This window comes from Pezoporus flaviventris, unplaced genomic scaffold (assembly GCF_033815535.1).
Source record: "Pezoporus flaviventris isolate CSIRO_AGI_PZ_B2104156 unplaced genomic scaffold, CSIRO_AGI_Pfla_v1 ptg000041l, whole genome shotgun sequence".
NCBI lineage: Eukaryota > Metazoa > Chordata > Aves > Psittaciformes > Psittacidae > Pezoporus > Pezoporus flaviventris.
The window spans coordinates 10,235,560-10,262,519 of record NW_026892589.1 but is presented as its reverse complement, the minus strand read 5'-3'; the positions used below and the strand labels follow the sequence as shown (position 1 = coordinate 10,262,519).

General features: G+C 41.1%; 1 protein-coding gene across 3 annotated transcripts in view; it reads right to left on the bottom strand.

Moving 5' to 3' along the window:
* Positions 1-26,960, bottom strand: part of LOC133275886 (transmembrane protein 132D-like) — a 275,357-nt gene that overhangs the window by 26,710 nt on the left and 221,687 nt on the right. For all 3 annotated transcript variants that reach the window (XM_061466160.1, XM_061466159.1, XM_061466161.1), the window contains exon 5: positions 15,384-15,527. In XM_061466160.1, coding sequence (XP_061322144.1) covers positions 15,384-15,527 — 144 coding nt within the window. The remainder of the gene's footprint in view (positions 1-15,383; positions 15,528-26,960) is intronic.

The following is a 26,960-nucleotide window of genomic DNA, read 5'->3' as shown; positions in this document are numbered from 1 at the left end:
CTCAGAGGCATAAGTGAGGCACTTCAAAACACCAGGATTTGCACCAAATTCTGCAGTACCCTGGATTGACCTGCAGCTCCTTTCAACAGATATATCCACCTCCAGAGGAACATTTACGAAAACATGGAGCAGAACTGTCGAGCAGCTGCTTCACTTGCTCTTGCAGTGCTTAGAGACATGTTACACCTTCACTAGTCCCTGAAAGAGTACCTGCTGTTACTCACACAGGAGCTGGCAGAAATGAACCCTCTAAAATAAAAGATCTCCTGAAAATAGCACATAGGGGAGTGGAAAGGGGAATCAGCAGAGTCTGACAGTCAGTTATTGTTATTTATTTGAATGAGGCAGGTGATGGAGCCTTAGTCCTGGACTGTCTCTCATTCTGCTACAAATCACACAAATACACAGCCACAAGCCTAAGACCACTCAAAATATACAACAAAGCTGAGGCGCCAACTCCTCTTTCTTGACTCTCATGCCTAAGTAAGCTCAGAATCAGGCCAGACCCATCAGACCAGGGTATGCTGACTGTTCCCAAAAGCAGTGCTTTCAGAAGTACTACCACAGCACCAGCTAAGCATCAGCACTTACCTTTGCAGATACTGCTGTCAGGGGAGGAATAAAGCTTGCAAGAAAGTGCATCTCAAGAGGCTGGTGCTTTTTAGCTCGGCAACAAGTGCCTACATTTGTGAACTGTGTTAGAGGTTAGAGTTCCTCACACAGACCTACATGGAAGAGCAGAGCTGTTCTGCTGACGTTTTAGCGGGATGCTAAGATGACTTTTTTTCTTAAGCTTAAGAAATCCACCAGGAGGATGAGTGGAGCAGTTTTTATAACAAGGCTCCTCAGGAATTCCAGTTAGGTGGATATGTGTTTCACTTCTTTACAGGGTATGAAAGTGATAAGATGGTGCAGCCTGTCAGATCTCTGCCATTTCACAGCCACACTTGCTCTTTTATAAAGACCTCATGGCCAAAACCCAGCAACACTCATGTATTTAGTGTCGCTGCTGTGCCAGATATACTCAAGTCTTTAGTGCTTCACTTATGCTAATCTGCAAGTCCCCTGCATAAACATGCCCTGTCCCATCTTGCAGGCACCTAGAGCAGCCAGGCAGCTGCACCCTCTCCTCTTGGTTTCCAGACAATGTGAACAAACTGGACAGCTCAACTGTATGGAAAGTTCCTAGGAAAAATGTACATAATTAATGCCAAGCTCTCGGCACAGCGAGCTGGCAGGAGCTCGCTCTGGTTTTATCCCTCATACTCACCAGTGGGATGAGAAGACAGCTGATGACAAGGGCTAAATATTGCTGCGATTGAGCTCAACCTGGTGCATTATTCTGGCTGCTTGTAACCTTACATGTTTTATTTAGAACAGACTGGGCTCATCTGGTACCCTGTGCTTGCTAATCATGCACTTGTCACTGCGGCTTCAAAGCAGCAGACTGCAAGGTTCACTGGTGTCCCGTCACTCTCTTCCTATTTCCTGCTGGAAGCCCAACTGTGCCATCACTCAGTGCACCCAACTTCAAGACCTACCATGTATCTGATGACTGACACTCATCCATTCCCAGGCACAGTAAGACTGGGAAAGAGGGAGCAGTTTGTGTGGTATAGCACTTAATGGGCTGCACAAAGCCTTCTGAACTTCCCCAAGAATTACCTGTTGTAAGATTTTCAGGTGACTTATTAAATTCCTTATTTCTCCTCAGGTCAATAAGGGTTGTCTGCCTCAGGAAGATGTTACGAGGCACTTGCTAAGATTATCCTCACCATGCAAAATCATGCTATAGAAAGAGAAAAGCTGATTACAGGATATGTACAGTTCCTCCTTGGGCTCTTCCCTGCTGTGTCTCACCCAATCTCTGTGTATGTGTGTGTGTATTTCAGTGGGTTGAGATACAGCAGTTAAGAAGAGGTTCCCTAATCCTTTTCATTTGTTTGAAAAGCAGGACTCCATATAATGGAGGCAGAAGGAAAATGAAGTGATATTTCCAGCAGAACTATGATTGATGCAAAATCTCAGTGTGTAGTTATTCATGCCTATAGGATTGCTTGGGATGAAGTTGCATTTCAAAGTTGTTGGTTCCACAGGTTTTTTTGCATAAAGCAGTACTAAAAAAAAGTTGTTCTATCACCCTCAGAAACTGAGAGGAGATCTTAGCACAGTTTCATCTGGATTTTTGAGCCTTCTTCCCTCAGACATGTGCAGACAAGGGAGATTTTAGGGTTTTTTGCACTTATAGATGGATATGTGTGAAACCTGAAAGGCTTTCACAAGCTAAAATAAATCTTGCCACATTAGCAGACACTTAGATGGAGACATCACTCACATGGCATCTGTGTCTGTCCTACCTGCTTTTTATGTACAAAAAAACATCCACAGAATTAGCCTGGCCAACTCATTTCACAGAGAGTGCTTTCTTCCAGATACTTATAGCTGGCTAGCATGTAAATGTTGCTGTCTAGGCTCTCTGGATTACAACAATTTTTCTCATTCCCATACCTACTTGTAAATCTTCTGACAAAATTTCCAATGGACCAATGTAAGCTTCTTCCTCTTTTGCACAGCTTCTTAATAGACTGTGTGTACTGCAGCTGCACGTTCCCTTGTAATACGTTACTCCTCATGCAATTTTAAAGTTCATCTACTTTTAGTAAATCTGGCTGTTTCAGCTAACAGTTGTGTAGCCTTACGGATTTTTATCAGACAAGCAGATCATCTTTTTAACACCTTGAGTTTCTGGCTTTCATATCTTTCATTAAATCTATCTCCCTTTCATGATTTATATTTATGCCAATGCCCAATTCTATTACAACTCTCTCTTCTGCTTTTTCAATTTCGTCTATTATTCTTTTTGGGTCTATAATATAATTTCAGTGGCTAACACATGGACTGTCACTTCACATTTATGATCTGAAACATGAATGCGCATTATTACTTTATCTTTATGAAAATCCATGATAACTAATGTACTGATTAAATTTCTACCAAGCATCTTTATGTTCAGTTTCATGATATCTGGCCTCTAACCTCCTTCTCTCCAAACAAACTTTTACATCCATATTTACATATTGAGATCATTACAGTTCTTTTATCTCCCTGTCCCAATGAATTCAGAAGCTTATAATGGATTTAGGCGGGAGCTTAATTAGAAACTGCTCTTTTCTGCATTTCAGGCTACATTTCAAGTGAAAGAGAAAAACATGACTCTAACAAATGAAACACTTGATGTAACTTCCCAAAAGGCCACAGCTAGCTAGGTAAGTATTTAGTGGAACAGACAAGTATACAGTGGGAGATCATGGTGGTGCCCCATTCCCTAGGAAGCTGGCATTCATTTTATACAGGTGTACGTCTTTGTAAGAAAACCACTCTCAGCAGTTTCCCTCTGGTTAACAAGGACACCAGTGCAGGCAGAATGGGATCATTTTCAGGAGGGTTTTTCCCTTATTTTTCTTCTTTGATGAGCAGGGAGGACCTCCAGGTATCCTCAGAGATACATTCTTTGGCCTGCTGCACTTCTGTCTTGCTATGAAGAGGAAAGAAAACATACGAGGCTTTTCCACTTACGTGTAACTAGACTGCTCACCGCAGTGTCAGCTTCTGATGGAAGAGCCAAGCTGGGGTTGTTCCCAGAATGAGAAAACGTACCAAACTCCAAAAAAGCTTGCCTGAGTGATCATCTCATTATGACTTAGCTCATTAAAACTCATTAAAACTTAGGGCAGCCCTGAAGCAACCATAAATTCTGCTAGCAGCAAACTGGTCTGCAAAGGGACTAGATTCCATAAGACATAAACATGCTTCTCAGTTCCAGCTTTTGTGCTGCAGGTACTAGGTGGGTCTGAACAGAAGGCTTTGCATCTAAAGGGAAATGCAGTGATAGCTGAGTAATAAGTCTGATTATTCAGCAAAATTTTCTATACTTACTGCAGCTGGCTGGTGGATGAGAGTGTTTCTGCTTTTGGGCTGGTGGACATCACCTGCTTGCTGTCAGACCTTGCCAGAGCTAGTTCAGATTTCACCCTAATCATGCACTTAAACTCATCTTTTGAACTATATTTTCCAATGAAACCTGAAGTTGAGTGCTCAACTCCCATTAGACTACACCAGGTCAGTGACCTTAAATCACACTGAAAACCTCAGCCTTACAATCAAGTTGTTTTTCTAATCCTTTCACTAAACAAAAAATAAATGACTGACCAGACAAAGCTAAATATTACTAAATCTGGGGACAGCCATTGTAAAATAAGGAACGCCTTATGGCTCTAAAGGACTGACATCACCTTGACATCAATCTCTGGCAAAAGTATATGATTAAAAATACTTGTTTGAACTAGAAGTTTGTAAATCACTTCACCCTTGACAGTGTGTAAAGCAGGTAACTCACCTTTTGCTGATGTCTGAGTGGGAAAGAGTCCAAGACTCCTTCCACGATGTATCCTCCCTCCAACAGCACAATACCAGATTATTTCTGTATTTGTTTCCTGTGCTGTTGAGTGAAGGAATTTCTTGACCAGTTAATGTGTTTCTAGGATCATCTTCAAATGTGCCCTAGTAATTTCTGATTTATCTTTTCTTCAGTTTTTCTGTGTTGGGCACACTTTATGACATTTAATGTCTCATTTTATGCACTCAGTTTTCTCAGACCCTCAACAGCAACAGAACAACCAATCAGTCCATGAAGAAAACTCTTGCCAGCAATTAGCCCTGCTGGAGATCAGATGGTAACTGTCAGATCTGGAGAATAAGAACTACAGGATGAGGTTACTCATACCTATGTACAGCTTTCCTTGCAGCCTGAGCTCCAAAGACATAAATATCAGTGAAGGCAGCCCAGTTTAATCTATTTAGAACACAGCAGGAGATGAGATTAGACACACACATTGTTTAACCTGGGAACAAAGGGCAGAATTTGGAAAGCTACTTGTCAAGGTGTCTTCAAAAATTAGTGTAGTTCATGCAACTGTATTGCCAGAGGGACTGTTTCTTCTCCTGTCTGCAGGCCTGTGTGAAATCCTTGTGATGAAATTCTCAGCCCTAGGGAAACAGTTGCTTTCAAGATTTGTTACAAGCTTGAAACTCAGCTCAGCATCATCAAAATGTGTGAAGAACTTTCAAGGAAACATGGGCTGACTTATGGCTATGGCACTGAAACAGCTAAAATTGGCTCTGGCTGATCTTTGCTTTCAGCATCAAGCTGATGCCAAACTAAACCATCCAGGGACAGTGAGAGCTGTGCTTAGACACAAAAAAATTTCCCAATAAGGAACAGACTTTCTCTTCTCTTCATCCAATAAAGTGCACAGCAATCCCATTAACTGCACTGGGTTAACTCTGGATTCTCAGCAGTAGGAATCAGATCTAATCATTACAAAAATTGTATGTGTGCATGTGAGACTGGGCCTGATTTTTCCGTTAGTGACAGTCAAGTGCAATTAATCCAGTGCTTACAGATGATGCCTAAAATGTAGTTCAGTACACATTCATTGTGCCTTTAGATGCTAAGTCACCAGGGCAAATGATACTTTCCTTCATTACTGAAGTTTCACTCTTCCCTCTCCGACTGTTAGTGGAATGAAAGGGAGCATGTAATGGAACGTCATGTTCATAGGTTTCATCTTGGCATCAGCTCCAGGTCTGCACAAAATCTCAAACCCTACAACAGCTTTTCTCATACTCAGAAATGCTGAAAAAAATTGCTGAATCCTGAAGTCTAAAGAAGGTGCCCTAAATTTACTCAAACAAAACCCTTTACAGTTGCAAAATAAATACCTGCTTGCAAATAATCTGGTTATTTTAATAGTTATTATATGGAAGAGATTATATAAATTGAGAGAAAATATCAGCTTTCTATAATACCCACCTGCTCTAAATACACACACTTTTAACTAAAATTGAAGAGCCATTAAGGCCAGTTTTTATAGGTGCTTAGGTTTCTAATTCCCAATTAAATTAGTTGGATTTGAATGCCTAAATAGCTTCAGAAATCAGGCTTATCATCCAATAACCAGTTAAACAAGACAATGCTGCAAAACAAGGTTGAAACAGGAAAGTTGATCAGCATTCCTAGGGGTAGCTGATGTGGGAAAAATAATAGCACTAATGTTTCCTACAAACAGATATAATACCCCAGCCCCAGCCTTAGAAAAGGAAGAAGACCAGATCCTGTCACGTGTGTACAGCGTGAGAACTATTATAGATAACTATTTTGGATAATAAACTGGACTCAGGTAACTCCTTGTATTCTGACATCTCAAAGCACTTTTCAGATGTGTTTTGTTTATCTTCTTATGTTCTTGGAAATCCTTCAGAAGTATTACATCAGTTTTGCAAGTAACAGCAGGGAGAGCAAGTAAATGGGTAGCCAAAAGTCATCATGGAAACCAGGGAAGTGCTGAGAGCACGAGTCAGGACTACACTGCACTTGACAGAACGAAACAACACAAAAACATCTGCCTCCAAACATGCTCACTCTGAGTTATTTAAGGATAGCGATTTTTAAGATTTAATTATGCCACACCAAAAACATCTCTGGAAAAGAATAAATTGGTCTCTTATGAGATATATTTGTTTTGCCCAAGCTTACCTAGCTCTGCAAGTGGAAGCTGAGCACTTCTGCAAATGTTAAATGAGGAACTGTAGGATCTGGACATGCCGTAAATGGTGCTTACGAGACATTAGGGTACCACTAGATATTTTGTTGTCTCAAAGCTTTCAGAAAAGATTAAAAATGGGGCTGATATTAGAAGGCTAAAAACTGGCAACTCAAAGGGTAAGTAAGGGCAGAAACACAGAGAAAAATATATAAGATGCAGCAAGCACAGAAAAATAGCAAGAGCAGCAGCAACAGTGGCACAGCTGGAGAGCCACTACAGAAGAACTGCAGGAGGACTGAGAGATGAGGCTGAGTTGAAATGATGGGTGGGTATCATTAGCTGAATGTTAGCAACAACAGGAGCAACAGAGAAGATGGAGAGAAGCCTATCCAAAGATGGACAAATCATCTCCCATGTACTGTCTTTACATTCATTTTCCTGCACATATATGGACGGGAAGAGAGACATGAAAACCTGCTCTGTGGATAGAGATGTTTCACCTTAGGACTGTATCAGGACATTGATGTCTAAATGCCTGAATTTAGAAATGCTCTGGGCTGCAGAAATTCAAGTATCACTCTCCATGGTTTCAAAGGGAACTGTTCACCCTCTAGATCAGTCTCTGCACTTCTTTACTCCTATTAATTAATGCTTGGCCTGGTAAATAGTAAGCATGATTACCTGCCTAAAGCTGAACAGAAAAGTATTTGTGATTCAACCACAAAGGTCTGAAACTTACCTTGCCTAAGTCAATTCATTTAGCCTGTGGCCTGATGCACAAAGTTCTTGCCATTTAAGCTTCAGGCAAAGAGGATTACATGCTTGCCTCAACATGGGCCTAGAAAGTAATGCAATATGGTTCAGACAGTGGATGAAAGGGAAGAAACCTTCAGTCAGCAGACCTGCACAGACTCTTTTACATAAGAAATCTGGAAATATTTCTAAGTCCTTACTCAGCCACTAATATTTTATCATGACAGTAATTTTTATGTGCTGTGATTAAGTTAAATTTAACAGGAGTGCTTCCTTAAGAGTCTGTCCTAGTTAATGTATTAGTAACAATCATAATGCTGATAGTACATTTTATATAAAGATCTCAAAGCATTTTTCAAGGATTTAGTATTAATGTTCTTTATCTGTCAAGGTAATTCAGAACCGTTATACATCTTTTTGTATATGTCTATGCTGAGACAAATCAAGCAAATGACATGCCAATATTCACAATAGCACACCGATGTCACAGCTGAAAGCATACGCCAGAGCCCCCACTATAACCAGCACATTTCAGTGCAGCATCTGAAAACCCATCCAACAAGTTATCCAACTGTTATCCTATTTAATTAAGGCAGAGGCAAATGAAATGAAAATCAAGTGTCACACACTGTATGCAGACTGAGCCCTTATTATGATCTGTAATGCCTAAATCCCAACCCAGATTTAACCACTAGACCATACCTCCTCTCTCCATCACCACTGAAGAAGAGAGAACAGGCCATGATTACAGTCATTGGATCTAAGTGCATTTAAATCAGCTGAAAATACATTGTCACATATATTTTTGTTTTAATAACACCATTCCCTTCCATAGGTAATACAATATTGGGACAGTCTTCCAAATGATAAGCAAAAGCAAAGTCATTTTGTGGCTGCGATATCCAGAATGACATCCATCTGTACCTCAGGCATCCAGAAAAATCCTAAATTGGGCTGAGAAGACAGTAATTTATATGGCATATTGTAACTTTTCACTGCATGGTAACAAAGCAACACAGAATTTTATGTCATGATCTGGAGGCTGGCTTACAGCAGGCACAAAGAGCTATAAATACCACATCTTCTAAAAGGAAGTGGCAGACGGTCACTGGAACTGAAGAACCCAAAGAGTTTTAAAGCTGAAGGGATCTTCTGAAGTGAAATAATCACAACTTACAATGATTAATGCAAGTTTCGGAGACAGGTGCTATTGGATGATGTGAGCCCAATTTAGCTTTCATTTCTATCAGTGTGACATCATGTGTTTCAATAATGCACTGCTGGCTTAGCCCAGTGGAAGAAAGAACTAATTTCCCTTTATATTCAACTTGTCTATTCCTTACCTCCTTGGCACATTTTTTCTAGCAATCAACCAATCTCTTTTCTTTGAGATGATGGAGCACTTCTCAACACTGGCAGTAAAACTCCTAATCCCCCTTGGAAGGCAAGGTGGTTTTGACATTCCTACATGGGTATCTTTCACTGTACAAATCTGACACTCAGAAACAGGGTGAGGCACTTAGAGTATCTTCACAACAGCTCCTGAGCATCTTCACTGGGGAGATTCAGAGCCACGGGGCCAGGTAAGACTTTTACATGGATGGTAATGATGTGACAGCATGAGAACGCCTGCACAAAACCCTAATTAACATGTCATTTAAGCAAATACATAAGAGAAAGAAGCACTCCTGACCATCTCATACCCTTAGCTACTAATTCCTACTCCAATGTCACTTCTTTCCCAGTGCTGGCACAAGCATTGTGAGCATGTGAAATGAATTCAGTGAGGGAGCAGGGAGCTGAGCAGGCAGACAGCTCATCCACAGGAAAAAAGAAGCAGTAGCAAAAGGAAAGATTAATTTTCACTCAGTTGCACTCACGGCCAGCAGAAAGACAGGGGTGGCAGCTCCATGTTAGTTCCTTTGAAACAGTCATAGATTTGCACCTTAGCAATGGTTTAACACATTAGGTACATTCATCAGTCCCTTTTGGGTTCATCAAATGATTAAATCTGCCCACTCAGATCTCCTTTGGCATTAGTGACTGGATAGTCTTTAGATTTTGCCTTATTCTTTTTATGAATATAGACATATTCCTCCTAATAAAGGAACAGAAATACCCAAAGAAAAAAGAGATTATGATCCCTGCCTCTACAAGAACACATATTCTTTCCCATTAAGTACAAAGAGACAGATTTCTGGGTATCTTCTGTATAATTTTGAGGAAGCCTTCAATCAGGAATTACTTGGATTTTTTCTGTTACAGAGAGGTTCTATATCTTATAAGCTTATAGGCTTGCATAAATACAAAGAAACTGTAGACAGCAGCAACTGTAGCAGTCACACTGGGATTTACAGTATGGAAGATTACAAAAAGGCAAACAACTCCACAAAAAACTTGTTTCTTGCCAAGATTCACATCCAAATTGTGAATAAGCAGTACGGAAAAGGGACAAACCCGGTAACTTCAACAGCTTTAGGTGAGTTTCAGTCGATTCCTGGGACATGTGGGACTGTTATATCAGTTCTACATTCAGAACTCTCCTTTGCTATATCTGCTGTTCATATCAGAAAGAGAATAAAACTGGTCCCGCTCCCTTTATAACCAACACTAACAGCACATGCACTGACAATTACTATTACAACTTTTAATTTAGATACCACATTTTTCTGAGTTTTTGCTGTCTCCTGATTGCTAGGGCAGTTGGAAGAAGGATTTTGTTCTTCACAGTTGTTTCATTGTAAGGTGAAAAGTTCAGAAAGATTCTGATGTCAGGAATACTGAAACTGAGTTGAAATGACAGGACATGATTTCATCATTTTCTATCAGAATGAAATGTTTGGACATTGCAGAAAATAAAAACATCCATTTGCTGACTTAAATCAAATGCGTGTTTCAAGACCGATCAAAATTATTTGGGATGGAACAAGGCAGTTCAGCTGGTGAGAGAAAACACATTATAATGTGGAAAAACATGGCACGAACTTGATCTTCACCAAGCCCTCAAGGCAGAGATTTATTTTCCCATTACAAAATTCAGCCCTACACAACCACACTCTAGGCAAGTGTTCAATCCAGACAAAATACCATTTGCTGATGGGAAAATATTTTCTTTGATAGCATTCATCAAACTATGCTGATTACATCTGGCTTTTCCTTCTATTTGTATCTTCCGAACCCTGAGTAACCAAAACCCATGTGACAACTTCACTTGAATGTGATGTTGCACATTCTGGTTAGCTGGTTTAATAAGATTACTGCTTCTGAAACAGGGGCTTGCTCTTACTCACTCTTGTCTCCCACTTTGCTTTGCTACACTGCAGGATGCTTTCTCCTCCTTCCTTCTCCCTCCACCAAATCACTACAGAAAGCACCAGGGAAGGGTGACTACTTGGATTCCCTCTTTGACTACCTGAGCTGCTCAACTCCATCAGGCCATAACATACACCTCCAAATACCCTCAGCTGGGCTTAAACTCCAGAGATCACAGGAAAACTGTGATTCTCCATACTCTCTTGTGTGCCTTTGCAATACTTCCTTTTCGGGGCCCTATGCCTTAGACCTGCCACAAGGGTTTTCTTTTCCAGTTAAAAGCCGCAACTGAAAACCTGTGTAATCACACGCACCTAAGAATGTGTTGTAAAAAGAATATCAGATGGACTGCCACTAGCAATATGGTTGTGAAATCGGCAGCACTGGAACTGTCAAGGCTAAACTAAGGAGCAGATAAAATCCTGGACTCAATTATCTCCTCCTTTTGATTTTTCACTCTGTCACTCCACTAACTGTAGGATTCAACTTTTCCCTGAAGTGTAAGAAAAGAAACCAGTGTAAGGAAGACAAGAAACAGCTACTAAAAGTTTAACATTTTAAAACAGTGTCTGCTTCAGGCTATTTTAAATGCTCTGACACTTCAGTTTCCGTAAAGTCTGTCACTTGTTTAAAAAGAAGGCATTTTGCCACTGATAAAACCACACTAAGTGTTACTGAAAGATTTATTAGCCTGCAGTAATATTTTACAAGTTTCCAGGTGCACTGTTATCCCCTCTAATAGAGTCCAAAGCGATCAGAACAAAGTGGGTAACAACCCTTCGCTCCATCAGCAGTAGCTTCCTATCATGTAGGCGCAATCTGGCTTTGCAACTCTACAGCTGCTTGATAAACAGCAAGCAGGGATAAAACATCACTGCTTCACTCCTCACGCAAAGCCAGAAAGATGAGATGCCGCAGAGGACAAGCAAAAATGCCTGACAATTTTCCCAGAGCCAGAACTGGTTGTAGAGCTTTGGGAAATGGGAATTCAGAAGGAGAAGCCATACCATAACATCCTGCACAACCCCATGGCTCGCCAGGTTGTGCAAGTGATACCAGAAGTCGTAACCCTCCTTTCACTCCTTCTGTCCCAGGAGTTTGCTTGTAATATAGACAGAAGTTAGTACGTCTTTATCTAAGAAAGCAACAAGATGCTCTAGAAGGAAATAAGCTACAGGTAGTTTGTTAGAAAATTACAGAGTTTTGGAAAACACACAGATTTTGAATGGAATCCTCTACAAGTTACACAGTGTATTACATAAAAGAGACAGAGAAACTGTATTCCATTCCCAGTGTTGGCACCATTCACTATGTTACTTCTGGCAAGTGGCTTCTGGACAGAGCTGAGAATAACTGGAATTTTTAGTTAACTGATAAACAAAATGAACCTAAAGGAGTTTTCATTTCAGGGTGACCAAAATGCAGGTTTTCAATTAACTTATCAAATTGGAAACCCAAAGCATTGGAAAGTGTTGCTTTGGAGACTTTTAGGTTTGGTTGAGCCTTGAAAACAAAGGCCATTTTGAAATGGGAATGTCTTTTCAAAATGACAGAAGATGTTGATTTTTCCTCTCTCCTCATTTTTTATTCAAATCATCTTGAGAATTTGATCCATATTAACAACTCAGCAAAAAAGTCTGCTCACCAATCTCTTCTCCACGAGGTCAGTAGGAGTTCTACAATGTACTTCAATGTTCAGAATCCCTTCACAGCACTTTGAAATCCTCACTTTAACCTTTCTGTGTCTCAGATTCCTCATTTGTGAAACCGAGCCCACAACATGCCTCCATGTTATTTTTGGTGTGGTTACTCTGTCATGATGGACCAAATAATTTCAGGTAATGATCTGCCAATAAAAATACTGTTTCAATGGACTAAATTCCGTCCTGACTTCTTCAACCAAGTCTGGCAGGAAACAAGTTAGTGCAGAATTTGGTCCAGCTCTTTAAAGATCTTGGAAGTCTCAAATGAAAGAACTGAGTAATAAATGTGGTCCCTGAAACAAAAAGAAAAATGAGGTATCCTCATTCTGCAAGGAAAATGAGCTTAAACTCATCATTAATCAACACCAAGGAAACAGGAATAAAAGCTAAGCCACGAAGACGTAATCAATCTGCTAGATGCGACATGACAGATGCACTGAAAAACAGCAATGGGAAAGACACAAAGAAATTTAATCTTTCTTTATATTTCAAGGGGCATCTTAAGCAGACTTTTTCTTCCATTTTCTATTCACTACTCTAATGTCCAGAGAACAGAAACTCTAATTACTGTTGCATGCTGAAGGCTGGCCAGTAATTATGTATCTTTATCTTCATTAGATGTCTGTGAATAAGGCTTGAAGTGAAACCGAGCAGGTAAACTGGAAACTCTGAGACACGTTTTCAATTAAGAGCTCCCTTTAAACTCAAGTTAATGCTGCTCAAACCTGCCTTCCTGCTGCAGAGCAGTGAACTCTAGGGGTTGTTTGCAGAAGCCCAGAACATCTTGATCTCTGACTACTGATAGGGCCTATCATTAGCATCATTGTGCAATGATAAGCACACAAGCCTTTACTGGTATATTCGTGGACTTGCAACCGATGTTAGCTATTCACTTCAGCAGTATTACAACTTCAATTTCTTTGCCAGGGTTAGAGTTGAGCATATTTATCCTACAGATTGTTGTAGATTTGTATCAGACAAAACCGTTGCACAAACATCCGATGAACATGCCAAATAATTCTGATAAAACTCCAGAAAACAAAACTGATTTTAAAAATATTGTCCAAATGATGCATTTGCTTTCAAATTCTTTTTATACAGTTAAAAAGTTAGCTAATGAGTGAGTTAGTGAGTGAAGACTTAGTCTATTAACTTCCACAGGGAAGACAAGGACCCCAATTAATTTCTTTCTGCTTTTGAACCTAGATTCAATCTAAGAGTTTGCTATACTTGGCTGATTTATCAGGTTCAGAAGGGCTTCATAGAAGCAAAAAAAATTGTCTCTTTTAAGACAGCCAGACAGACACATTTAATCAGAAAATACCAACATGGTGCCTGTTCACAGAAATAGAAACCCTGAGTAGATTCTAAAAGGGAAAAATAAAAAAATGCTGGACTCTGAAATTGCTTGGGTTCATCTTGTGTATAAGAAATTATCATGAAGAAATTACTTGAAGCAAGTCCAGTGAGCGTAAAAAATTATATTTGAGAAAAAAAACCCATCTGTATAGAGAGTGCAAGAAAGATCATTTAAACCTGTACTGTGCTCTATTCTTCAATTACCCTGCTCAAAGTTATCACTCCTTCTGTGACATGAAGTTACTAAACCTGCACATATGTCTTTACTCCCCAACAGGTTCCCATATGACAGTAACAACCAAGCACCTACACCCATCTTTGCCTACAAAGGCAAAAAATGGTCACTAGGAAGAATCTCTTTCAGGTGATGGGGCCCAGAGAGGCTTGCTTTGAAGCTGAACACTACCCTCGGCTGTTTGAATTCAAATTAAAATGAACTACCATAACAGGCAGGAAGCTTAGCAATCCAGTCAGCTTCAGGCTAAGGCAAATTTCACAAAGGCCAAGTCCTCGATATGGTGCAGTTCACAAAAACTAGGGGGATAACAGGGATTCCCAGCAGCTGCAGGGGCAGCCTGTAGTATTTGTAATGGCTTTGCAACATGCTGGTTATGTTAAAAAACGTTCAATTTTAACTTTTATTTGTAGCCATGTCTCTCACTTCCTCTTCTCAAGTGACAGCCACAGATGAGTTTGTGAAAAGATAAAAGCTGCTGTAGACAAGCCAACATTTCTGTCACTATGCTGGAATACTTTCTACCACGTCTCCCACAATCACCGATGCTGACCATGTCCTTCCACTACCATTAAGGTGCGTTAACCATTAACCAAGCTGAGTAGGAATATGCAGGACTTCTTACAAGCTTTTAGTAGCAATATTTGTACAAGCTGAAAGTTCCAAGAAGCAGCGATCTTCCTGAGGATCAAGTCTGACCATATGATTCCAGTAATGAAAAAGCTCTTAAACACACTCTTGCAGGCTCTCTCCTCACCACTGACTAGGAATGTACATACTCTGAGTCAGAACTAAGATCAGCAATATCTTATTGTCTTGCCATTTATATTTCAAGGAGGTTTAGGCTACAGTGCTGTTGTACAGAGTAAATCTGCTGGTCAAATGCCTTATCCAGCAGTTTCCAGTCCATGACTGGCAGTCAACATGTCTCCTGTGCCACATCCTAGTAGCAACTGTGACCAAAGAAAATTCCAAATTGAAGTTAATGTTGCTTTCAACACATTGATGGGTAACAACCAAGAAAAGACCCAAACTTTGAGCCATACAATTCCTGTTCCAATGGGGCAAAGCAACCTCAGAGGAACTACCTCCTTCTCTAGAACATCAGCTGACAACATTCCTACACAGCCCATATAGCTGAAAACTAAAAGGCAAAGGTAGAGTGAACTCCAAAAATACTTTAAAAGTGGGAAGTGACAGACAATTCCAAGTATTTGACACGCAGGATGAAAAATGTGTGATTTTGTGTTTGCTTTATTGCTCCACCGAACCAATCTGTACCTAACAGTGATAATAAACCTTCATCTTCCAGGGGTAGAACAGTTAGGAAGATGAAAGAATTTGTTATATTAGAGAACAGCACCAGTTTGCAGGGCCTCTGTCTTCGTGTAATGGAGCAGAGCAGTATGATCCTACCTTAATGACATCTTCATCTGATGATCTGCACTCCACAGATTCCAGAAGATCAGTCACAGTGCCATCATCTTCCACGGAGATCACTTTGACAGGGACAGCCACTGTTTTTCCAGTCAGAATAGCTGTATTCAGGATCTCTGCTTCCTAAGAAACAAGAATAAAAGTCTCTTTGGTTAATATTGGTTGCTATCAATTCACTAGTACCACCTAGATTCAAATTCACTTTAATTTCTAATGGCTATGCCAAACACTGTTCCAAGTGCAGCAGGCAGGAAAGAAAAATTTCCTCCCTTCAATCCCTGAACCAAACTCCCAGTTCTGATTCAGGCCTGTTAAGGTATTTGTCATGCCCTAATTGCTATTTCATGAATGCTCCTCAAGTATCAGAGAAACCAAACATTGGAGGAATGACCCTGCACCACATAAACAAGATGTACCTTGCATCTAGCAATAGTGAAATCTCCATCCTGAGCAGCTCACTAATAACCTCAATGAGCACACAAAACTCATGTCTTAAGTCTTGCTGTTTTACCCACAAAACTGTTTTCCGAAAGGTTTTCTACAAATACTGAAATTCTGTGACACTATTGGACACATAATGTTAACGTTTAGACCAAAGAAATCCTGTATAATTGTTAGGGAACAAGTTCGGTTTGGGAATTAGGGCATTAGTTTAAGACTGCCACCATTTCAGTTAAATGGGAATCAGGCCCTGATCAGGTTTTCTAGGATTATCCTGGCTCTTGTCAGCTAATGGTGGGCAAGCACTTGTTCACAACAGTTTTTCTTTACCTGTAAATGACTCTTGTGCAAAACCATTCTCTCCAAAAAAGGAAGGATGCTGAGAATCATTTAAACAAAGTGAGCTCTGCTGTGACCTGTATTTCTGGTACATCACTGCTGTGAAGGTTATTGCAAAATACATTCCTTCTATTTGATTTATCACTTCTAACTTCAAAGCACTGAGCTCTGATTGTATGAAGATCATGAGACTGAACAGTGCTCTCAGTTACCTGGGTGGCACATCAGTCTCACACAGCAGATACCACTGGCTTGTGCCAAGATACACGGAGTACACAAACTGGTGCCTGAATTCTTCGGCTCCTAATTGCAAGATACTGCTCATTCCTGGAAGGGTCTCTGAGCTACTCAGAACTGTGCCTGTGAACCGCAAACTATCCCATAGAACAAGAGGCTCTTGACTTCAGTTGGTTCTTGTGAAATAAAAGCTTCCAAAGCCCCCCAAGTGCTAACTCCTCATTATCTAAATAGCTCACACTATGAGCTCTGAGGCTGACCTGATTTTACTTGTGGAAGACAACAAAGGGGGAGATTGAAACCAAGTTACCAGAAGACAACTCCCCCTACTGCCTCATGGGCTAAAGAGAAGCTGAGATTTCCCTCGTGGAAGGGACGCAGATCAAAAAGACCTTTTTCCTATTACTTAAAGTAACAGAGGCACTTTATTCAGACTCAAAGCAATATTAAAAAAAAAAAAAAAGGAAAAAAGGTCTTTTGATAGCTGCTTTGCTAAAGTTGCCCCATCCTCAACATGATTTTTAGGGGAGGGTGAAATAAGTTTTCACAAAAAAGAGAGCATAAGAAGAAAATCCTCTCCCTCTGTCAGCACAAAAGCCCTTCATATATTTGGATATCATAATTCATACAAAGGTGAGAATATCTGCCTGTACCATAAGGCCCTTCTGTCTTGAGTGCACCTTTGTTCCCAGTAGAGATTATATTATTCAGGCAACTGAGATCTCAGAAAGATTTGCAATTAAGTTTCCAGGTTCTTTTATTTGTTTCTCAACTGGGCTTTGCAGCGGTTACTGCATGCAGGTTATTTAGATACTTCTGCCACTCTCCTTCAGGCTCCACAGAGCTGCAAATGGGAGCAGCTTCGGCTTAACAAGTGCTATTATGCATTCACTATAATTACAGAATCCTAGCATTAGGTCCTGATTTTGATGACATCTGGGCATGAATCTCATTTCATTGGGACTATCTGAGGCCATACCACATGCCTAGCTACTAACACCTTGTACTAAGCTGAAAAAACCTGCTCCGCCATGCAGGAACAGCTTTCTTCCTCCACTGACACATTACAGTATGACCCTTGCAATTATTTTCTAATGCAATGGGAAGTTTAATAATCAAGCCTTTGAAACAGCGTGATTAATGAGGTCTGCTTACCAAAGGCAAATGTAATTTCCCCTGGTAAGAGCTACTAACTGAGAACGGCTCTCACAAGCTCCATGAATTTCTTTCAAGTTTCTGAATTTTCCAAGTGCTAGTTTTGGATATTCATAACACAGACTGCAGTCTAACATAACAGTTTCCTGCCATTTTATGGCAACACATGCAGATGGCTACTTAGGCCATCTGCTGCTTCACCACCACTACCCTGCTTTCCTTCTCTGCTACCTTCTAAAAGCATGTGCACAGCACATCTAATCCGCAGGCAATTCTGCATGTCCAGACTCACAGCTGGCTCCAAAGCTCAGTAACATGGTCTCAGGTCCTGCCTCAGAGCTTTCTCTCTGGGCTGCAGTCTGGCAGATCTGTGCTTTACCCAATTGTGTGAGTAATCCCAATTACTTTAATAACGGTACTTACATGCAAGGAGATGAGTGTATTCATACTTGATTCTAAGGCAAGGCAGCAAATTTATACATTGTTTCTATCCAAAGTCAAAGGTTCCAAATTTGTAGTTTTTGTCTGTTCTAGATCTACGTTCAGAAGCAGAGCGCTGCCAGAACTGTGCACAGTCCTTATCACATGTGGCAGCATTGCTGATTCTTAGGCAGCCATAAAATTCTCCAAACCAGGCTTTGTCCCCTCTGACCCCAAAACAAATGAGGGCGGTGGGGGGCAAGAATGCCTGGAGGTCATACAAACTTCCTGACTTCCTATCAGCAAGTACTTGCTCAGTCTTAGGAAAACAAATCCACCCAATACCTCTTTACAGTAAAAGAAGGGAAAAGCGAGCTGGTGATGGTCCGAAGGTGTGTTAACCTACACAACAATAACTGAGCTGTGCATTCTGTTTGCAGTACCTCTGCATCTATGGATGTGGAGGATGATTTCTTTAGGCACCTGGTTTGCATCCCGCCCTTCAATATCGAGGCATAATAACCATTTACACCTATTTACACAGCAGGAGCAGAGTAAAACACTTCTTCAGCCATTTGTTTAATGGCTAGAAAGGGCTTAGTGTTCCCCTGCTGAATCCATATAAAAATTATTTCATTTTCAGGGAACAAACATGATACTTATTTAGCTACTCAGAGATTTATAGTTCAGAGTCTCAGCATGTAAATGCCATAAATCTATACAGTTACTAATTTAAAAGTGTTGCTTTTTTGCTGCTTAAGAGATAAAGGAATCTTCTGAAGAAATATTATGTTCTTTATCCATAACTAACACAGATTATAGGAGATAGGATGTCAGGGCACTGCAAGATGGGAATAGCTATGCTTTTGCAAAGCTATAGCCAAATATTCTATCAGCCACAAGCTGATTCCCTGAGCAGTTATTAAAAAGATGCTGAACTTTCTCTAACTACTATGTAGCATATCTCTGTAATTCGATCCTCCCAAGTACTAAAATGAAATAAGAATCAGAGAAAAACATTTTTCTCCATGTAACAGAAATGGAAGCTCACGTAATATTTATTCTCATATTGCCTACCACGTTGAAAAAATAGTAATAGTTTAAAGAAGATTCTGGAGTGAGTGTTCCTTACCTACTGAAGAGATTCGTATTAAATAACTGAGCATATTAAGCCCTCCAGCAGAAACATATTCAGAAGATGTACACAGTAAGCATCTATTTAAGTAGAAATGCAGAAGTGAATACCTATTATTTTTTTTCAATTTTAATTTGTAGCTTCCCTGCAATTTAATTTCCCTTTGGACATATTTTGCCTTATAATTCCTGCGGTGAAAGAAAGGACTTTAACAATACCTTTACAAATCTTAAGGAATTTCTTTTTCTCCCCTTAGTTCTCTCCATATTTACACAATATTTCCTAATGTTTGTATTAATAATGACATTTAAAAGAAATAAATACATGACTAACTCATGCTTAGCTCTGGGGCCCCAAAAAGACAGAAAAGTTTAGTACTAGCTGTTTGCACCCTTTTCCAAAAGCATTTTAGCATGATTCCACATCAGGTAATTGGTAAATGAATTAGGAATAAGAATACTGAAACTTTGAAATCTTAGACAAGTGATACAAAGGATTAACTGCCCATTTATAATCCTTTAGACATAAACCACTGACCGAGTCTGCACCTAAATTCACCTCTGAGAAGGAGTTCAGAACACAAGGGGTCTTTCGTGAACCTCATGACTCAACGGGAGGGTGTCCCTGACAGTTTTGCCTGGCCTTGCTCTCTATGCAGTGAATACTTAAGTGTACTTTGCTGTTGGACCTTGTTAAACCACTCTTGAATTTACCATTGAACTTTGTTATCTCACTGTCTTATCTCAATAAAGTACATTTCTGCTTCTTTCTTGCGAGTGAAGTGCATCACTCCATCTGCAACTCACACCCTTCAGAAGAAGTATTTGTCCTACTACAACACACAAGGAAAACGTATTAAAGAGTCCCCACAACACTGCAATACATGTTCTATAGCACAGAGATCTCAAGTTACATTTTTTATTGCAGTAGTGGAATGTATTTTGCAGGCAAAATATCTAACTTGTAAAATCAAGCATGTTACTTGTTTTCAATAGGAATATGGCTTTTGGGTTTACTATGCACAGGCTGCATTGGGAAGAGAATAAAATGCTCACTGAAATCTCCTGAAATCCAGGGCATGCCATCAAATGGGAATGAATGGCTGCTTGAAAATCCATCCCATTTGGCCGTCATTAATATGTTCCATTTTACTATTTTTTTTCTTTTCTATTAATCAGTCTTGTAGAGCATTATTCCAGAGCACCACCTTGAATCCTTCTACTATTTATTTTTAAAAGACCCAGATTTTCTTCCCCCTCAGCTAGCAGCCATCTTATTTATATCAGAGAATCCATGCTTCAGTCTTGCATAACTAATTTCAAATCTTATTTAGCATCAAGTCTCAGAATTAAGAAGCTAAGTGACAGCTGTTTAATTAACTCCTTAAGCTGATTAGAAAGCATTACAGAAATCCCCCCAAGGAAGACTTTATAACTGTCAAGAGAGACTAAGGCCATGTTAATGCTTCTGTTTAAATTTAGTAAGCTTCTAAACCAATAAAGTCTAAATGCTTGACATCCTCATGGATGTGGTCAAATTCAGCTTTTTCCCTCATGTTGCCACTGCAAGGACAAGAAACAAAAATAACAACATAGAAGGGATTTGAAAAGGCAGAAAGCAGCAGCTGAACAATAAAGCAAGTAGATGCATCTCTGAAGGAAGCTGTTGTGAGTTCACACCATCCTGACACTCGGTTATACTGGATTAGTATCCAAAGCTGGAGTAAAGCTGAGCTTGCACCTTAAATGCAGAGTCATCTCCTAGCTTCTGGTTGCGAGTACAAGGGCTTGTTCATGGGTTCTTTAAACTTAAATCCATCTTTAATGATAGGATTATGGCAGCTGAAATACAAGCTAGCTGGTGGGGCTAGATACATGGTGGTCCAGAGAAGCTGAAAATGCTCCAAAGCAGATTTCCTTGTTCGTAGAACATTATTGTCAGCGCTGAGCTTGCAAACAGCTTGAAATAAATAAAATTTAATTGTAATTTCTTTATTTGCCCTGTGGTTTCCAAGCCTTTAGGATGCCCTAAAAAAAAGAAACAAAAAATTGTCTGCAATTCTTCTGTGTCTAAAAGAATAAAGGAACTGTGGCCAGAAATAACACAAAATAATTTGTGAGGCCTTTAACATAGACAGAAGAATTGCAAGTACAAGTTGAAATACTGCAGAAGTAGGAGAAATGATGGTGAAGCCTTAATGCAAAAATGTGAAAAGACAGACATGAACTTCAAAGTTAGGTGTTCAACGCGTGCGCCTTCAACTGTGCAGAGTGAAATGTGAAGTCACTGGGAATGGGAGAGAAGAGAGAGATGAAAGCAAATTAATTACGTTTAAATTAAGCACTTGATACTTAATCAGTTTCCTTTCTCCTTGGTACAGGCAAGAGAGCTCCACAATCAGATGTGCTGACACAGGGTTAAAAAGGACCATCAGCTGAACCCCAAATGTGTGATTCTCTGCATAGACCTACCTGCTGACTCCTAGTCTTTCACATAGCTTGTAGGCAGGCAAAACTTGATTTAATAGCAAAATGTGATTGCAAACCCATTGTTTAGAAAGTAATGGGTGGCACAATAAGTGTCTCAATACGTATCTTTCTTTCTTCTTCAGTCTGGTATTCCATGGCAGCTCAGGCTGCCATGGAATAGGGGGAACTTACCTCCAGCCACACTCTTTCTTGCTCCTCCTCCACTGGGGCACAGTCAGTGCTTATGGAGTGAGCAGATTTGGCAAGGGTGAGCAGGGAAACGAAAGCACATGCACATACAAAGCACACCAATCACAAATTTCCAGTTAAAACCAGAGAAAAGCCAATGGCTGTATTTTGCTGTAAGGAAAAAGCAACATGGGACAATCACAGTGACTGTCTGCTCCTCCTACTGTCACACGTGAGGCATTTAGGAAAAATACCTAATTATATTTAATCTGAGAGTTAACTTTTGCAAAGCCTTTTAGCTATTTTATATTTTTACTAATGAACTTTCATCTCTGTATAGATAGAACCTAGCACTGCTAAGTTTGAGGAGGAGGAAAGAAGAGCCAACTATGTAAGACATTGCTGCATGTAGTAAATAGGAGAGAAGGTGCAAATAACAGGTAGGTGTTGCAAAGGAAAAATGGGATCATTAATAAGTTGACCAGCAGTGAGAGGTCTCTCATTACACAGACAGTGATAGTCAGTATAAAGCTCTAGAAGGAAAGAAACACATCTTAGAAGCAAAATTGAGGTGCTGCTGTATCTGCCTCAGTGAAGTAAGGCTGCGGCTCAGGCTTGTTTCACATCTGTATGGTGTTACAACTGGCAATCCTGTTTCACATCTGTATGGTGTTACAACTGGCAATCTCCTGGCTTGCAGACACCACCTGTTATTGTGGTCCACATCTTTAAGTGGTGACAAAGCCAGGAAATAAATCACCTCCAAGGGAGAGAAAAACATCTTTGCTTGTTGTGCCTCTTTTCCCAGCCTTTGTCTGCCTCATGTATCCGGACTGGCATTGCTCAAAACAGGGATCTTTTGGGGGCATTTGTGCAGTGTCCAGTTCACAGCTCAGAGCTGAGCTCCAGCTGCTGGACCAGCTAACAAGAGGTAATGGTTTTCTTTAAGGTGAAACAGCAAGCACACAACAAATGCAAGAGCAAAGTCGGGGTGGTAGGACATTGCCCCTGTTTTCAGTGCTAGCTGTTCTTTACAGCCCTGCTGCTGGGATAATGGCACACGAGGTTTTAACGTTTTCTGCAGTGACTTCCCGTAATTTTAAGCCTGTACTTTCTTCTAAGGATTTCTGGGAGTCAGCACCACACACACAAACTATCTAGAGAGGGTAATGAGCTATTTAGCAACAGGCAGTTTGTAACATTACCAGTAAGCTACCCAAGCCATACTGGATTTCCTTGATGCTCAGAGAGCTGAGGAACCAAGTCCTCTCATGGGAGTTCACTTTTTTCTAGCCGTAGAGTCAATGCAAATTCTAATTTGTCTCAGGTTTAAAGTCCCTTTAATGCTTTGATGTCTAACATTTAGGAGTTGTGTTAGCATACTTTCGGCAAGTCCTTTAATGCTTTGATGTCTAACATTTAGGAGTTGTGTTAGCATACTTTTGGCAAGTTCTCCTTTGGTGCTTTGGTGGTTTGCAGCACTAAGTAGGCTACCATGATCCCAGGAAGCTGTCATGTACGTTCTCAATTTATCAAAGTCAGAGAGCTATAAGTCTGTGAATTGTCAGGCTGCGGTTCTTCAGAGAAATTGCTAATTAATTCACAGGCTCCAAACTGTAACTCCATGAAGCTGCGCGTGCATACGTGATTTTGGTCTCTAGACAAACTGCTTTAGCTGATAATCAACAAGGTTTGCTCTTAAAGGCAAACAAACAAACAAGCTCGTGGAAGAGTTCTTTGCTTTTTCTAAGCAGGCTGCTTTTAGACATCGTTGCAGGAGGGAAAGGCATGCCTGATTGTCAAAGGAAGACCTTTCAGAGAAGCAGAGACAGGAGATCTGGCCTAAGGTACACGGATACGCTGTGTCTGATGCTGCTGAACTGCTGAGACTGGAGAGACTGGTAGGGACATGTCATGCAAAATTAGCTAAACCCAATCAGAATTTCACACATGCGGTCAGTATCTCAGCTCCCGGATTGATGTGCCAGCGTGAAGGCTCTTTTGATTCTCAGGCCTGCAGTTAGAAAGCCTAATGCAGAGGTTTGGTGCCTGCAGGGGTTGTGGAGCTCTGTAAGGGGTGGACTATGGGATGGGATGTAGGAATTTCCAGCAACAAAATGAAAGCTCTAGGATATCACTTCAAAGAAAAGATGCCAACGAGACTCTAGCAATGCAATTTAGCAGAGCAAATATTTGGTGCAACGTGTAGCAGAACCAGAATGAGTGGGGTCAAAGTGACTGAAACAGCTTTGCTTTCATGGATACAAGTACGAAAAATCCCAAAACAAATCAGTGCCTTGCATAATACATTGGGGTTTTAATTCTTTTTCTTTCTGCTGTCACTCCCAGGCGCTACTATGAGCTGCACATGAATCCTCCCCATCTTCCACATCATGCTGTGAGCTCAGTGGTCTAAAGGGAATACTAAGGGACACGATCAGGGAACCCTGTCCCCATCTGCCATACAGCTCCTTGGGGCCTGGCCAACACGGAGCAGATTAGAGCAACCCTTGGGATGCAGAAGTATCCAGCAGAGACATTTGACAGGGTTTTTTTCTGTCATTCTCTGCTTCCCAGAGCCAGACAGCAATGAAATCTGCATTCTTTCCTGCCTGCACACCCTGCTCCTCTCGCCTCCTGCAGACACTGATGCCCCTAGGGTGGATGACCAGCAGGGCTCTGTGCCACCAGGCCCTCCCTTCTGCCCCAGTCCTCACTGTCTGCTCTGGCCACAATCACAGTTCAGCACTGTTACAGCCAGCAAGTGACAAGATGAAAGAGAGTAGAGTCTGGGAGGGGTGGGAGATAGGACTGGGAAGGAATCTGAGACAGATAATGGGGAAAGGGGTAAGAAAGGAGGGGGACTCACAGTTTCCCCAGGGCAGGTTGACTGCTGACTAAAAAAAATACAGGTAAAGCACTGTGCACCTTGTTAAAGGGCTTTGCAAAATAAAGTACATGCAGCCAGTGTTGCAATGGATGCTAGGCACAGCTGAAGAGTGAAGCTGTTTTAGCAGAGACCTCCCTGCTCACACACTGCTGCTCTCATACTCTGTTATCTGCTCCCTTCCTCCACATAATCACACATGGGATGAAGCCTGTTTCTGCACTGGCTGGAAGTACTGATACTCTAGATTAGGAATGCGTAAGTGACTCAATGACCACAGCAGCTACAGCAGCTTACTTGGAAAAATATTTCTTAGTACATATCACAGAGGTGTAAATGATGTGTCTTTATGGTACTGGGGAACAGGCTTTCTGTAAAAGGCTGTGTGGGAATCAGGCCCCACCAGAATCACCTGAAATAAGCAAACCAGACTGAATAAAAGGAGAGCCCATGTTTTATTTTCTGATTGAGTTTAGATTTTCTACTGTTTTACTATCAAACAAATTGACACCTGAAAACAACTTCAGTATCACCCTGTAATGCGTGATGATGCACCTGCTGAGGTCTGCCTGACAGTGCTTTGTGCAGTTTTGTTCCCATATTGAAGCCCTCCTGTGAAATATTGCATTATATTCACACTCAAACTACCCCCAGGGCCTGTCTTGGTGACTCCCGTTTCCTTTATTGGCCACATGTTTGCACTGACCCATCTGAAGCAGGGCAGATGTGGGCAGAGGTGCAGACGCAGCCATCCTTATTCTGGACCTCAACAGAAGCACCCCCTCCTCCTCTGCTGCTTGCCAAGCACCAAGCACACAGCATCTTCACAGTCTTTTGGACTTGAGGATCTCCACAACTCAGGCACACAATGCAGATACATCATTTTCACCTCAAAGCCCGTGACATTTTTGCCCCATCCTCACTATATGCTTTGTTATCTCCAACAATTTTCCCAGCTTCTAATGTCTACCAGCCAGCTCTGTCACCAGCACATCTGTACTTTTTCCCAGCACACCTGCAGAGCTAGTTACTTCACAACCTTCTTTAATATTCAGCTCTCCCACAGGGACTACAGGATGTTGCAAGTCTTGAACAGACACGTTTGTTCTTCTCCTCCCATCTCTCACAACTTTGGTTTAATCCTGTGAGGTCAAGCAAGACCTGTCAGTAAAACAGGTAAATCAAGATGCACATATGGCGTTTATAAATTTATATAGAAATCCAGGTCCCACCACATCTACAAAGTACTTCTCTGACAGGAAAGCCATTTAGCACTGTCTACCACAGCAACAATCCTAACACATTTATCAACTCTGACTTGATTTCCCCATCATTTTAAAAGTTCTGCTGTCACCCCTGCAGTTTTCCAGAGGCAAAGCCTCAGAAACAGTAAGGTTAGGAGATCTGCCCAAGCCACCACAGTGCCAGCTGTGCAAAGCCAGGAGCATCTCTGGAGCTCTGGCATCCCATTCCCTTTGCTGCATATGGAAAACCCTGATAGTAACACAGATGATGCACCAAGGACAGTGGGCAGACAAAGAGAAAACGATGCCGTGACAGTGAGAAAAAAAGCAGATCTGCAAGGATGAAATCTGTCCCAATGTGGTAATTACTGTAAGCTCCCATGGCAGAGACAGAGAGCAAGGACCAACCTATTTTTTCAGACTTCTAAAGAAATAAAGAGGTTTGTAAGGAATAAGAGCAGCCACGTTCTCCTGGTCACTGTGTGGAGGAGAAGCTATTAAGTTGCCTATTCCAAAGTTTTCTTCCAGATTGGCCTTGGTACTTTTCATAGCACATTCATATTTAGTAATGTCAAGCAATAAGCAGTCTGAGCTAAATTGGGATCATCGCAGGGGCCTGGAAACCTGCCGCAGAACCAAAAATTCATTCATGAGCAGACTAAGGGCAAGCAGCAGGGAAGCCTGCAGCCATCGGGCTCTGCTGGGTCAGTAATTAGCTCTTCATTTGAACTTCAAACAGGAACACAAAAATAAACACGAGGGACGTTCAGAAAAAATATGATGTTCCAGCTCCCATATGGCAAATGGGGCCAAAGTCTGCTCTGATACATGTGATCACGACCTTTATGAGGACGTCATGATGCCCAGGACAGAATTTGGGTCACAGTATGTCCTTAGAAAAAATCCCTGACAGGGACTTGGTGAGGATGCTGGTCCCTGCCTGCAGCACCTGCAGAGGCTGCACCCTCCTGCTACTGTGGGTACGCTCATCCCTTCGCTGGGTCACACCATGTGTTGACACTGCAATTCTAGGAGCAAAAG